At 47.4% G+C, this 15,722-nt stretch overlaps 1 protein-coding gene across 3 annotated transcripts in view; it reads right to left on the bottom strand.

Moving 5' to 3' along the window:
- The window catches only part of bptf (bromodomain PHD finger transcription factor), a 30,026-nt gene extending 14,660 nt beyond the window's left edge, over positions 1-15,366 (bottom strand). For 2 of the 3 annotated variants that reach the window (XM_080510841.1, XM_080510842.1), the window contains exons 1-12: positions 14,664-15,366; positions 12,672-13,494; positions 8,642-8,862; positions 5,801-5,998; positions 5,475-5,657; positions 3,773-3,982; positions 3,634-3,689; positions 2,798-3,150; positions 2,590-2,721; positions 1,446-1,575; positions 406-541; positions 25-312 (exon numbers count right to left, since the gene is read on the bottom strand). In XM_080510841.1, coding sequence (XP_080366967.1) covers positions 25-312; positions 406-541; positions 1,446-1,575; positions 2,590-2,721; positions 2,798-3,150; positions 3,634-3,689; positions 3,773-3,982; positions 5,475-5,657; positions 5,801-5,998; positions 8,642-8,862; positions 12,672-13,494; positions 14,664-15,171 — 3,238 coding nt within the window. In that variant the 5' untranslated portion in view covers positions 15,172-15,366. The remainder of the gene's footprint in view (positions 1-24; positions 313-405; positions 542-1,445; positions 1,576-2,589; positions 2,722-2,797; positions 3,151-3,633; positions 3,690-3,772; positions 3,983-5,474; positions 5,658-5,800; positions 5,999-8,641; positions 8,863-12,671; positions 13,495-14,663) is intronic. The other variant, XM_080510843.1, reaches the window with a different exon arrangement.
- Between the last annotated feature and the right edge of the window lie 356 nt (positions 15,367-15,722).

Here is a 15,722-nt window from a genome sequence, read left to right on the forward strand (position 1 = left end):
TAAATTGATCTCCCAACATTTTACCTTTCTTTTCAGCGATTTCAGCAGGTTTGGAGGAAAGGTCGACATCCATTTTTTCCTCTTCCTCCTTCTCATCTGCACCCTCACTCTGCTCCTCGTCTGCAGGCGTTTCTTTCTCTGGCGAGGCCTGAGGCTTGTTTTCCTCCGGGGAGGCGCTCTGAGTCGACCCAGTGATGGAACCCTGCTCCATTGCCTCCGCTGCGGCGTTTGAAGCCTCCAGCTTTTCAGGATCCGCCGACTTTTTCTGCTTATTTGTGCAAGACGGTGCTTTTTCTCTTTTTTTCATTTTCGCTGCGCCAAAGACATCAAAACAAGTATGTTGACTCAAAATATCTGCAGCTGGGGAAATAAAGGATCTGGATGCTGTGCCGATTGAGCCGTTACCCTCCAGTTCTTTGCGGTAGTTCACGTTGGTGTTGCCCGGCAGCTTCGGGACGAAGCGTGGCACGCGAGTCTTACTGACCCAGTTCCAGCCGCCGTACCCGGTCACGCGGTACTCCTCCCCCTTCTGCTTCCACACCTACGCCAAGACAACACAAGAGGGAGACACATCAAGACAATTGGTCTCTCCATGAAAACGAACCAAAACAATATACTGAACAGCTATGCTTTGAGAAATTGAGAATTGATTGAGGAAAATCAAATGACACTTCTCCACATACTTTTAAAAATTATGGAGATTTTTGTTAGAGCTGGTTGCATGAATAAGTGGGCTTGAACATGAAAAAAAATACACAAAATAAATCAACAGTATTGAAACCAATACTCTCTTTAGCACACTTGGCGAGAGGTTTTATTATTCGTACTTACACCCTGGAAGGTGCATGGAGATTTTGTTCAACTATTGCATGACAGCAATTATGTTTCAAACAGGAAATCCACTAAAAGTGCAGAAAACAGGGTTGGAAATAATGATTTTTAAGTGAGCAAAAGAGAGTATTTCGAAGGTTGAGTTGGTGCAAAATGTTGCAGCGTCTTTGAAAACATTCTCGTTTCTCATTTTCTGTTGCACCGTTACGCCGATCAGCTTTTAAAAAAAACAAAAAAAAACCCCACACAAGCCAGGATGAAAAGCAGCGGGAATCTTTTAGCTGCTGGATTTGGCCGATTAATTGTATCCCTGCAGATTTTTAGACAGGCGAGGCAGAGAGAGATTCAGTTTTCAAAAATCTGCCACTCGACCCGAGAAAGCGTTTCCCAAAATCGTTGAACCTTGACAATCCGGCCGGGATCAACGTGTGAACTGATCTGTCGGCTTCACCGTAACTTCAAAAGAGTGAGATAAATCAAGAGTGACGCTGAGGCGGCAAAACTGAGCCGTATAATTCTTTGGCTCGGAAGTGAATTCGAGAAACAAAGTGCGAAGAATCGGCACCCGGAGCACAGAGCCTTCTGTGAGGCGCCAAAAGACCCGGGATCTTTACCTGATGTTTGATGGGGATTGTGTACTTCACCCACGTGGCCTGCTGCAGAGTCTCCTCATCCTCCAGCTTCTTCTCGCGCTTCTTCACCTTCTCCTTCTCCTCCCGCTCCATGGAGGTCATGCGATGGAGCCTGAGGCAAAGCGGCACAGAGACGTGAGGAACAAGGAGCCACACTGGAGAGACGTTCTCGCTGCATCACTTCCTCGTTTTGAGCCAATCAGCTACGAGCCTGCATGATATGAACACTTGTACAGGAAACCCATACGGCAATATCAAATTATTACTATATATGAGTGAATGAACTGATGTAGTGCAGCTGATCACTTACTGTGATCCACCAAACAAATCGTTCAGATTGTGATAAAAACACGTTTCCTCTTTAACCCCTTTGGTCCTTTCATGCCACTGAAAACAGGATTTGGCTGGTGAACTTCTCACCGCTACGACCGCCAGACTGTTTAGAATATCGAGGAAAGTCAAAAACTCCCAGACATGAAAGAAAAAGAGCTTCATGCTCATATATGAGTGATGATAGTGGACTCCAAGGCTTCTGCAGTAAGTCTATTAAATCACAGACACGATTAAAAAGTGCGTCGCACATTTGCGAGATGAGCTCAGCATCATCAGAAACACTAAATTACATCAAACTACAAAGCATTTAGCAGTCATTATTTTGGAAAATGGGGCAGAAGCACTGTTAAAACTATTATTTGTTATTATTGTATCGACTTTCTTTTATTAATTTTTTTTTAATAGCTTCTACTCATCTCTCACTATCTGGATCTGGAAGCTGTCTTTAGTTCGGTTTGCTGGTTTCTTTTATTGTTCACGACAGCAGAGGAAAAACTTGGGGAGTCATTCAGTAAGACACCCTCATCACCCAAAACATACGTTTCCTTGCCGACATAATTGAAATCTCCCAACATGCCAACATCCAGGTTGGAAAACTGCGTAAAACATTTCATGGTGAATTTTGGTGAATGTTTCACTCGCGTATCTGCTGGAGACGCAACACAACGTACCAGTGACAGAATGAACCGAATTTATCAACAGTCAAAATCAATAGGGGAACAAATACTGCCTGGCTGTCAGTGCAAATGCCCTCATCTTCCCCCGACACACGTGTTTTATATCTTCTTTTTACCTCGTGTGTCCCAGAGAGTCTTTCCACACGGGCAGCGTGACCACCGGTTTGATGGCACACTCCAGGATCGCCAAGGCCAGAGCAAACTCCCTCGCCTTGCTGCACATCTGCACCGCTTTGTTCCAGTTGGTCCTGGAAAGCAAAAGAAAAGTTGCAAAATAGTATTTTTTTTTAAGAGAAACGACTGAATTGTATTCCCGAGGTCTACCTGTGCGACGCCCAGTTGGGGTGCATGAACGGCCCGGGCACGTTGGTCTCCAGCTGGATGATGGTGAGCCGCAGGGTGGTGACGGTCAGGCTCCTCGAGCCGTGGATGGAGCCGCTCCACTTGAACTCGGCGGCGGTGGTCAGGCTGAACTTGTGGGAGAGGTGGCGCCGCTTGTCGTGGTCCTCGCGGTGCTGGTGCTTGTTGAGCGCCAGCACGTTGGTGCTGTACTGGTTGTGGTACACCCTGTATTTGCCCTCCTGGCCCAGCTTGAACAGGTTGTTCACGTTCAACGCCGCGTCCTTCTTGGAGGCGCCGAGGCGAGAGGACTCGCCGTCGGAGCAGACGGGCGACGACTGGAAGGCGAGGGAAAAAACAACAGCTGTGATTTTACAAGGTTTGTCCATCCATGATGTGAGGCTACCGTTTGTGATCAAGGTAATAAATCAAAACAGGCGACAAGAGATGACGGAGGCTACAGTTCCTGTAAAAATACCAGTGACAAAGGAGATCTTTTCTTGTTGAAAGCTCAAGAGGGTGCCGTTACATCTTTACATCATGGGTGTCAAACATGAGGCCTGTGGGCCAAAACAATTCGGACATTTCATTGTATTTTACAACAGAGAGAATCACTAAAATTGGCTTCATGTTGAAATTGCAGCCATTTTCCGTAGAAATTGCTTTTTTTTTTGTTGGTGAAAACATTTTCATCATTATATATATATATATATATATATATATATACACTCTGCGCCACAACAAAGAAAAGCCTTAAAGTTCAAATTTAAAGGCTATTATGATGCACATCTATCAGTTTTGTAACCTGGTTTCTGCCTCACCTCTTTGCCGTCTGTGGGCTCTGGGTTACTCGTCTTCACCCGTTCATTATATTCGTCTGTTCGTCAGAAAAACAAACAGAACCACGGGTCAGCGACTTGAAAGTCGGTGCAAAATTGACGCTCGCGTTTCAGAGTTTACCTGTACCGTCCTGGCTGGTGAAGGAGGACTGGGACGACCTGTCGGCCAGTTCAGGCGGCTCCGGTTTCTTCAGGCTTGAAGGCGCAGAAGGCAGGATGCTGCTGCTGCTGCTGCTGCTGGTCGCTTCAGGCTGAGATGACTGCTGCTGCGGCGGCGGCGGCTCATCGGATGGAGTCACTCCACTGCTGGGCTCTGCTTCGACGTCCTCACCTGGAGAAATGCAGGTTCGAAAGAGTTAAACACAGCTGAGAGAAAAGGAGGTTTAACTGAAAGCTGGTGAAGCAAGAAGCTTGAAGGAAAGATGGCGTCGGTGCAAAACAGGGAAAAAACAAACCAAACATGCGATTGCAGCTTGTGTAACTTATCATTGGATTATTATTATCTTTAATTTATTAGCTTTAAACGCAGCTGAGCTGGGCCTAGAAAGCCCCATGCACATCCAGGACAGGCTGTCCACCTGCTGGAAAAGCCAAATTAAAAGCAGCAGCTCTGCCGCCGAGCTGCGTGACGGAGAAACCGTCCTGTACTGCGGCTCTTTGTTGACGGGGTGGCAGGTGGGGCTCGCCGGGCAGAGCAGGCCCCTTTTGTCCCGGCGAGCAGAAACCCACACACATGCCCATGAATTGGAATGGAGAATAAGGTGCTGCTCCGAGCCGAAAACCTGCTTTTCAAGACCGCGAGTGCAGCAGACAATTAAAATGAGAAAAAAAAAAAAAAAAAGCAAAGGAGAAGAAATGAATGCACCACATTTGATGGGAAATCTGGAAGAGTTTGCGAGCAAAGTTGAATGCAACAGATTTAGTCTCAAGGGAGCGATTAAATTTGGAATTCTAACAGTCTTTAAATGGGCTTAATCAATCTTTTACATAAAAATTATGGAGTCATAATTTCCAACACTCATGTTAGTCATTATTTTTTAAATTATATTTTCTGTGTACCATGCTGGTTTACAAATACAATCTTTCACGTTTTAAAGATTAATTGCTCAATGAAGTTCACCGACTGCGGACCAGTTAAGTTTCGCTGAAGCAAATTTCCCCTGACAGTATTTTAGTTTTTACTTCAATTTAGGATTGATGGTTTAGAACCGGGGGGCGTCGGGACGTAAATCGGCCCGCAAGAGGCTGCAATCTGGCCAAACAACCAAGAAAATTGTAAACAATTTCAAACCAAATACAGATTAAAGAAAAAAATAAAATAAAATTACTCAAGAGTAGCGGACACAACAGAGCTGAGCTGAGCTGCCATGAACGATATCAAACTCGCCTCAAAGTCATGCCGTCAGGGTGAGTGTGTAAAAACATGCGTAATGCTATAGGAGCTATAGGAGAAGTCTTTAAAAAAAAAAAAACATTTCACTTCTATTTCGTTAAAATTGGCTCCATGTTGAGATTGTAGTCATTTTCAATAAAAAGAAAATGGGCATTTTCATCACATAAACTGTGCCACAATGAAGAAAAACCTTAGCGTTTCGATTCAAAAGGTCATTATTGACAATGATCTGCAATGTCTTGACATTTAGATCACGGCCATTCATTTAAATATAAATACATAATAATAAAATCAGTTATTCTGCTGATGCAAACTCTGCAGTGACGAGAATAAGGCGGGGGTGCAGGTATGGTTATGAGCAGACAGATGATGATGATGAAGATGCAGTGTGGGGATGACAGCTGGACCACAGATCTTCAGATCCGAGCACCTGTCCTCTGCTGCTTTTCCTCCGGAAGCGGCTCTCCGCTCGGCGGGCTCCCGCACCGAGCAGGCGGCGTTTCCTTGTCCGAGTTCTGGGACTCCGTCTCAGGCACGGCCGAGTCCTGGCCGGCAGAGCCGGGGTCGGGTTCCGACACGGCGCTCCCCTCCGCGGCGGGGGGGACGCTAGCTGCTGTGGTACGACATATGTACGGGGGGGGGGGGGGAGGAGCAGCAGCAGGTTTAGGTTTATGCACGAGAGAAAGGAGGAAATCCACACTTGGCGGGGAGTCGCGGCCGGTCGGCGAGAACACTTTCGACACGCTTCATTCTTACCTTCCGAACTCGCGCCTTCCTTTGGCCCGGCGGCTCCGGGCTCCGCGTCGTCCTGCCGCGCGGCGGCGGCGGCGACGACGACGACGGATTTCCGGTCCGGCTCCGCGGCGCCGCTTTGGGCTTCCGGCTTCAGCTCCTCCGCTCTGCACGGCGCTCCCTGCGCCTCCCGCTTCCCCCTCAGACGCTCCGTGACCACGTCTGAACAAGAGGAAGCGCTCACTTTTAGAGGGATGGAAGGAAACCGTGAAGAATGTGCAAAACCACCATACAGGATGGAGTGGAGATAATATTTCCGATAATTGCCTCAGTCAAATCCGCACAAAAAAATAAAAATGTTGGATCCAAAATCAGAGCATCTTCGATGAACCAAGTTAATAGAGTATTTAATAATCCTTGCATAATATAGTCCCTAAACACTGTTTGCTCAAGCAGTCGTTCTTCCTTATTTGTAAATTCAGCTCAAGGGCACTTCCTTACACACCATATGTGGCAGAGGTTTGATTAGAGCTGCAGCAAACTGATCAAATTGGTTATTACAAGTGCGCCGGCTGTCTCAAATAACGTTTTTAAAGGAAACTTCAGTCGTGTGGGAGAACTTGTGCAGTACAAAGCATGACGAAAGCTCCGAGTTACGACAATATGTGTGAAGAAACGGAGCGTTCAGGCTCATTTATACTTCATATACACAAACAAATTAATGAGATGCTTTCAAAATCTTTTCTTTGTTCACTCATTCACTTGCATGTAATTTATAGTTGGCATGGATGTTACACTATACCTCCACTAGGGGGACTCAAAAGCCCCCGGCAACAACTTCTAAAGGCAACAAGTATGGCCACTGTTAAAAGAGACCATAGATAATATTTGGAGTCCGTTAAACACGTTTGTATGATGGAGAATCGTTTTCTCTGGTATTGCCAATGAGGAAAACTGACAACTGCAGCTGTTTTCAATATTCAAACATGAGGAATTTGATGAGTCGCTCAGGTATGACAGCTCACACTGTCACAGGGCTGGACCTGGGGCTTAACGTGCAGCCTCCCGCCACTAGTCGGCGCTACAGAGCAGGTTATGCGGCAGTGTGTCAGTAAACCGCGGGTTGTCGCAATGTTTGTTTTTTTACATGTGTCAAAAGAAACTTCGGATTAGAGAAACAAGTTAAAATCCTCAGCTTGGAGAAGTTTCAACATGACGGTGACGCCATGCATTACAGCCGATCGAAATTCACAGAATGGAATGAGTTGGCGAGATGTAATAGAGCTTCGCAGCTTCGCTTTCGGTCAGACTTCAGGCAGGGAAGCGACGAGCGTCAGACGCCACCGATCAGACCTGCAGGATACAGGAGTTTCTGTGCTGCTGCAGCCTCGATCGGTTACTCTGTGGTGTCGTGTGACCGCAGTGTCGAGTGGCTGAGACGTGTCGCCACGCGCCGACGTGATTGATGGATTCGGGGAGAAACGGCCACAACGTACACGTGTGCTCCGGAGAGAACTGGTGTACAATGTGACGATAACAGCGTAGTTCGGAACGTGAGACTCGCGGTTAGCTGATTGCAGCTTTGGTTTTGTGCAGCTGCGCATTTGTCCAAGCTGAAGGTGTGCAGCTTAAAGCTCACTGCAGTTTGTTTACACTGTTCAATGCTTCTCCTCTGACGGACTGATAAAACCATCACTTCACAAGCAGACGAGTGAAATCTGCATGTTTCCCCTGTGGCCACAGCTTACAACTCCAACACTTGCTTTTTAGGTGGATTCATTTACAAATGTAAAAGCTTGTATGCGCACAGAACGTTGTGCTTTCATTGTATACAGGTGTAAATGGATAATAAGAGATACGCTCTTGGGATAGATGCTCTATAGATAAGGTGCATCAGACTACCTATTTCTACATGCAAATATAAACGGTATGAATTTGTCGAAAGACGTTTGTTTGGGGTTTTTTTTTTACCTCAGCAAACCCTGCTAAATTACGTTTTTCCCCACAAAGATCTTAGACAAGACAAGAACTTGTTCCTAAAAGGTTCAAACCCTCCAGAGAACCGTGTTCCATAAATGTATTTCTCACCGAGACGGCGACGGCCATGCCCCCAGCAGCTCTCACCACTAACGGCGCAGTGCAGGAGCACAATGGAGCAGCAGCACTGGGCCTTTAACCAATGATGAAAAATGTCAGCAACGCGCATAAATCTTCTTTTTTTTTTTGTCACTGCAGTGGCTTCACAAAAAAAAACATATTTTCTTCCACTTCAGGCAACAGAATACCTATTCAAAGATCCAGCTTTTGACACGGTGCCAGAGGCACAGCCCTGATATAACAGGGTACCTCGCCGTCTCTCTGACAACAGGAATCAGGCAGTTTGGTGACAAGCACAGGGAAAAAAAAAAAAAACCCCATTACAAAAAAAGAAAAACCCCACAACAGATACAGCAAATGGAAGCCTGTCAAACCGAAACGGAAGCTGCTGGCAAAGTAATCAAAAGCCTTCCAACCACCGACTCCTCGGAGGACGGCTGAGGAGGGGGAAACTGTTGCTGACAGAATGTGAGGCAGGAAGAGAGAGAGAGAGAGAGAGAGAGAGAAAGAGAGAGAGAGAGAGAAAGAGAGAGAGAGAGGCAGCACCTTGCTGCACAGCGTCAACCCGTCATCAGTACAACAGCTCTGGTGACCTGAGGTGGGAAGAAGCTCTTAGAAAGGACACAAGTGCTCCAACCATTAACCGTGTGATCAATCCTTGTAAAGCCGTTCGCTCATTCAGCGGACGGCTTTTACTCGCAACCGACTGTTGACATGAAAATAGATCCGATCAACATCTTTTCAACACACTTGACGTCGGCTCTGTACCGTTAACGGCAGTGAGGTAGGCTTTATTGCTTCCGCGGGCTTTGTGGGTGAGGTCCTCCGTGACGTCCATGTGGGCTCGGACCTCCTCCTTCATCTCTTCCAGGGTGGCGTGCAGGTCCGACTCCCAATAGTCCTTGTCCAGGCGCTGGACCAGCTCCTCCAGCTGCACCTTGGTGCTGTAGTACCAGATCTTCTTCTTCTCGTGCTCCCCGTCCTCCTCGCTGTGGAGTGACAAACAGGACAGGAGAAAGGAAGTGAGCCACACGGAGTCCTTGTTAGATGTGACCACACATCCTCATCGCCGTTTCCAACTACTGGTACTGGTAGGTAACACGGTAACACGGTACTGCCGCCGTGTTACCTCGATTACTTAAAAGTAATCGGAGGAATAAAACTTAACAGCAAGTGTAGCAACGACGGAGAGAACGGTGTGTGACCGCAGTGAGCTCCAACCCGTGACTCACCGATCTCCAATCCGACCCTGCAGCAGCTCTGACGTTTGGTGCAACCGATTAAAGCGTCGGGAACTTCTTACAGAGAGGAAGCGTTCGCATGCAACCAGGCCAATCTCTGCAAAACTGAACGACACTCCAGTGCCTTAAGTAACAATTCTGCTAATCGTCAGCGGCTCCGTTCCAGAGTTTTGCTTTCGGGCACTTTCAAGAAATTTTTTAGAATGCCAACAGATGCTCAGGGTTTACAACATTTATTTTCCTCCTGTATTCTGTGGCTGTCTTGAATTAATCTGTGGGGTTCAAATAAAAAAAAAAAAAAAAAAAACTTGAAAGAGATAATCAATTTCTTGAGAAATAGTTAAACTCATGGTTCTGCTGGGTGAACGTCATGGATGGGAACAGAAAAAAAGCGATTTCAGCTGAAAGTTCTGGGTGTCTTGGGAGCCAAAAGCCCTCCTCGGAGTCATTTCAGCTATATTTTGTACACGAACATCATAAGAAGATCTGGAATAAATATCACGTAATTAATGGAAATCTACTTAGTGGGTCAGAGTTGTCCATTCTCAGCCAATCACTGATCCGTTTACTAATTTTTGTATAAGACACAATTCATTCCCTGTGGTTGGCGAGAGAGTAGTGGAACATTTGGTCTCAATAGGATTCGACACAATTCTGACCTCGCACTTGAAGGAGAGCAATAAACTTTAGGTACCGCAGCCCTCCTCTAAAAATAATTTACAACAATTTTAGGCGTCTGACAAAAACGAGCAATTTCAAATTGGTGGAAATCAAGGTAAAATCTCCATCCCTGAAAGTTTGAATATTCGTGACTTTTTCTCTGGGTTGTAGTGTTGGCAGTTAACTGGCGACTCTAAATTGTCTATAGTGAAGGGATTTGGTTGTCTGTTACCATGCGATGGACAAATATAGACGGAGCGTTTCCATGTACAGATAAACTGTGATTTTACATCTGCACCTGCAGCAGTCATTTCTTCTTCTCGTAGTTAAAAGGTCATGTTGTGTTTACATAATAAACTACAGTTCCTCATCCACTACGAGGAGAAAGCGAGACGTCCGTCTGCAGGAGCTCGACACTCGACATGCAGACTCTCTCCTTGACGTCGGACGTCTTCTTGGTGCGACTACCGCGAAATCCCACCGTCGGCTGAGATGATGAGGAAAACCTTCACACGTGAAGGACGTTGGGTTGCCGTCGAGTCGGATCAGGCACTCTCACACTGAGGGACACCGCTTTCAAAAGACTTGATCTTCAAATCAACACTGCGACGAGATGCGACTTTAAAGCCACATCTGATTTTTGTGCAGGTTTTACGCACGTGCATGAGCACCGACGGCATCAAGAGGGAGTTAGCGGTGCTCTGCACACACACCAATGTGACACACAAAATTGTCTATAAGAGTTCGCTTGGACGACGAAGCTGAAAGCTTAGACTTCAGCTGCCGAGGCCTCTGCGTGCAATGATATGGGCCATTTGTGTGGAGATAGAAGTGTCAGGGACAGGTTATACAACAGACATTCTCATTACTCCTCTCCTGCTGCACACCGGCTCAAGTCCTGACATCCACCCCCCCCCTTGAATCAAAAAGATTACAAAGCTCTGTCACATACAATCTGTGAGACGAATGAAAGTCACCTTGTGTTCGCAAAGGCGAAACTAAAAAAACAAAACAAATAATCCTTGGGGTGGGAAGGAATCGGGGGGGGGGGGGGGAAAGGAAAGCCGTCAATAAAGATAAAAGTGCCTGGACTGCAGATATCTTCTGTAATCTCAAAACAAACGTAGAAGTGATTTTCTCTAAAAAGCATTCAGTTTCACTCTGCGGCCGTTTCACATTTCAGGCTGAAGCGGATCAGCCAGCGTGAGAACGTCTTTTAACGAAGCTGCGTCCACTGGGTTTTGTTTCGCAGAGAAGTTTAATAAGGGGCTCGTTGTATTACACAATCATCTTCACAGTGATTTCACTCTTGGCGCTTCATCACTTTGGTGACAAACCCACAAACTAACAAGTAAAACTCCGACAAAGTCACATTTCCACTACAACACAGCGTCATTCCAGCTGCTGAAATGACATCAAGCCATTTTAACCTGCACTGGACGGTTTTTACACTTGTTGCTGCTCTGTCATAGCCGGGATTAGAACCAACGCCACGAGACTTCGAGTCAAAAGTTAACTGAACGCGCTGGCAGAGAAAACCATTATTGCACTTTCAACACTGTTGCCTCGCAGCTTTAAGACACAGAATCCACTCCAGGTCTCTTCCGTGTCGCGTTCGCATGTTGTTCCTGTGCTCCACTCTCTCTTAACCGGCTACTCTAAATAAACCCGTCTCTCTATCTCGGCATCCCGTGACCACAACTCAGATAAAACCCGTGCAGACACTTGCAGGTGGATATTAATACTTTGTAATGTGCCGCAAAACACCACAGGTGAAAATTAACTGTGCAACAAATCTGATTCCGATGCAATGAGATTCTCACAACACGCGGTGGCTCACCCCAGCAGCGAACAGACGGGACCATGTGAGGCAAATAAAAGCAACAATCTTCAGTTTTTATTATTTGTAAGGCAGGATGCTGATAGCTGGTTCTCTTCTCTGCCGTTTGCTGCCTCTCCTAAACTCAATCAAGTGAATGATTTTGATCCGCCTGTAATTTTTCCACTAATTCACGGTGGTATAAATCTTTAATTTCACATATCCCTACTTTTTTTTTGGAGCACATGCTTCATAATAGTGTGTATATAAAAACAGTTCAGTTAAACTGGGTAGAGGCAATTACTAAAAAGGCCATGAGTTCCAAGTTGAAGGCTAAAAAAAAATTATATGACATTATAGTTTGTGTTTATATCCACAGCCTGTGGGACCAGGCAGTTTCACTGGACTTGGCATTTATGCATTAGCAAGAATGATGCTGAAAATGATAAATATCTAAATGCATCCAGGAAAAATGGCAAGCGATGAGATGAAACCGCCGTTTCAGTTGATGCGAAGCATCAAACAAACTTCCCCAGGGTGTAAAGCGAACAGCATCGTGACAACATGACTCCAGTGATGTGCAGAAGTATTCTACACACTCTTCAGATAAGATGTGTCCTGTAGTGTAGTGGTTTACATGTTTGACTCATAGCGAGAGAGTCCTGGGTTCAAGTCCAGTTCAGTTTTGAGGGGTTTTATGTGTGGTGTTTACGTGTCCATGCATTTGAGGAGAATTTAAGACTCTTGATGTGAATGTGAGTGGCAGCTTCCCTCTCTGTGTTTGCACAATGATCTGTCCTTCAAACAGTCAGCTGGGATTAGCTCTCCCTCCCTCACATGACCTTACGTCGGACAAAGCGAGGAGATGGATGAAGGGCACGTTTGTTCAACACCTGGAGTCAATTGATTTGGTCACGTTTGGAGAAACCAGGTCTACTTCTCTGATATCTTTTTATCTGCTGCCCTTAAAGATTCCCGATTCGCTGACTGCGATATGCTCTGCTAAACAAAGAAGCTGGCAAGAAAATCGAAGGTAATTCAAGTGCAACACACAAAGGCACCGGTGGTCCCAACTTACACAATAATCCTTCTGTTTAGGAACCAGTATTTCCTCTGGTGCCGGTCGTATCCGATCGGCTCCTGCCGGATGTAGGGTCTGTTTTTCTGCGCCTCCGTCACGCAGTCTGTGACGCCGGGCACTTTGTGGGCCACGCAAATCTCGCACTGCCACTCGTCTTCTGGGACCGTCTCCAGAGGCGGCTTCACGCACTCCAGGTGGTACACCGCCGAGCAGGTCTCGCAGCACAGCAGGTCGCCCAGGCGGTGACACACGCGACAGTGGTCGTCGTACTGCATGCTGCCGTCGGACATGAGCTCCTCGCGGGCAATGTTAGTGGTGAGGAACTGGTCCACCAGGAACTGTAGCACCTTGACCTTGCCCTTGAGGGAATCGTAAGGGTATTCGTCCACTTCCTGGTATGGCAGGACGTGATGGTACTCCTGGTCGCTCTCGCAATACGCCCGCAAGACCTCAGGCCACGTCATTCCGTCGATAAAGTACAAAGTGGAGTTGACGCTGTCCTTGAGGTCAGCTGGGCCAAAGGTAGTGTTGGAGGAGTCCTCTTCCCGCAGGATGGCCTTCAACAGGGAAATGTGGGTCTCGGCTATTAAAGTGCATTGCTCCTGCCCTACCAACGCCGCACAGAAGTCCTCGAAGGAGAAGGGGGACAGACGCAGCACCGTGCTGAAGTTCCGCACCACCTCGTACACAGAGGTGGCATTCAGTAGCTCCTCGTTGGGCACAAGGAGATCCTCGGAAGAGTCGGGAAGCTCCAGAGACGGGATCTCCTTGTCCTCCAGAGTTGGAGTACGAGGTCGAGGAGCCCTCGGCTTTTTCCTTCCTGTGGGACACACAACATGAACAGTTGTAACAATGTGCCACCAAAACAAAGGTGTCATAGTCGCATCAGTATGATCCGGTGCTTTTAATTCACTATCACAATGTCAACAAACGTCTAAAAACGATTGTGGTCTCAGCCTCCATTGCTCTGCAGCTGGTGGACTTATTTATCTTTCCTCTCCTTCTATCCCCTCACCCCAAATGGAAGTGCATAAAGTCTCCACCTCAGAGTCTGGTTCTTTTGGTTTCTTCCTGTTAAGAGGGGAGTTTTTCCCTTTCAATCATCTCTTCTGCTTGCTCAACGTCGAATTGCGTCTTTTCACAGTAAATGTGCTTTGTGTTGCATTTAGCCCAATATCAATACAATCGCGTCTTGAATGCAGTTCAATTTAAAAAGCCAACTTGTGACGTCTCACTCCAGAGTGAAGAAGCACCACAGTGGCTGAGCCGGTTCAACACATGGTCGCTGTCATTAAGAGCCAAATGAAGCTGCCTCGTCCTCCTGCAGGAAAACAAAAGCTGCTCTGCAACTCTATGCACTTGATATGAGTCAAAACCTCACAGTGTCGCCACTGTCGCTTGTCTATCATGAATAAATTGAGAAACAATGTGAAAAAAATGACATGTATGCTAATAAAGCTAATTCAATTAGCTGAATCACTTTTTTTTTTTTTTAAAGGTTTTTAAAAAAATATAAGAATCTTGATCAAGAAGCTTCAATTTCAAAATCCTCTACCAAACTCACAATATACTGCTGGGAAACGTGACAAAAAAAGTTAACTTCATCCAACTAATTGGGACTCAAAGTAGCGGGCAGCTAATTTCGCCTGCTAACGTTAGCATGCTAGCAGCTAAGTGGATGGCGAGTGTCTCGCGCTCCGCGCTTCCGGTTGCAAAAACGATAAAAGTGTGCAAAAACATCGGAGGGGGAGAGCGTGGCTGCAGCCAGGTGGGCCGGTGACAGGACCGCGGGTCCGATCCACCTGCGGCGGCTTTTAATGAGAGGACTGCGGCCTGTGTTCATACAGTGTGCATTCTCCATTTTGAACAATAACCTTAACTGCTTCTGCACTCATCGCAAACTGCCATCGGGCAGCTCCGACAGGGGGGCTTCCCCACCTCCACCCCTTCCCCTCGAGGCGCACGGCGCGATGGCCGGTGTTTATTTACCCGGAGTGCTGGCATGTGTGCTCTGGCTGCGAAAGCTGCTCTCCGTGCAGTAGCTGGCAGCATCCTCCTCCCCGTCCAGCACATCATCTTCCAGGCAGTCGGAGTCCTCTTTCAGGGCCTCCTCCTCCTCCGACTGGGGGTCCTCCTCGACGAACTCGTCCTCCTCGGACCGCAGACTCACGGCGTCGTCCTCTTCCTCGCTCTCGTGGTCGTCGTAGACCACCGTCTTGGAGGCGGCCGTCTTCCTCCCTCCGCGGCCGCCTCTGGCTCCTCTGCCGCCGCCGCCGCCACCTCTCCCTCGTCCCCTGCCCCGTGTTGACGTCGCGGAGCCCGCTTTCCTCTTCTTGGCCGACTTGGGGGTCTCCCTGGTGGGGCTGTCCACCTCCTCATCCCCGCTGTCCCTCAGCCGGGGCTTGGGGGTCCTCCTGGGTCGTAAGCCCCGGGCGGCGGTTGGGGACGGCTCCTCGGTTTGTAGCGGTTTGGGCGGCCTGCCCCTTTTCCCCCTCATGATAGGCGAGATCTATTATTTTACGATCCTAATGTTTGCGGCGATGCAGCCGACACGGAGGCGAGCGAGAGTGGTACCGCCAAGAAGCCGAAGCGGCGAGGGGTTCGGAGCGCGGCGCGACGCCGCGAAGCCCCCGCGTCTGCTCGGGTGGGAAAGCTCAAAACGTTAGCCCGGCGTCTCGTTCGGGTTCGCCTAGAGCCGCCATTTTTCTTCTGCTCCTCCGAGGCTGAACAAACAGCAGGCCCTCGCGAGCGGTCACGTGGTGCCTCCCGTCCGCTCCGCTGTAACAATGACTCGGACCACCAGCGCCACACTGTACACATATTTATATTAATTAATTAAAGGATTTATTTTAAAATAAAAAAAAAGAAAGAAAAATAAAGCCGTTTCCTGCAACAATAAAAAAACGGCCTTTTTTTTATACTGTTACAATACAACGCAAACATTCCACCCAAAATACGGTGCATTTTGACGTCAGCGTTAGTAGCTTTGAAATAGGTGTAACGAATATGTATTTTTTATTATTAGATAGACTATGCAAATACTGTAGA

This window comes from Blennius ocellaris (genome assembly GCF_963422515.1).
Source record: "Blennius ocellaris genome assembly, chromosome: 16".
NCBI lineage: Eukaryota > Metazoa > Chordata > Actinopteri > Blenniiformes > Blenniidae > Blennius > Blennius ocellaris.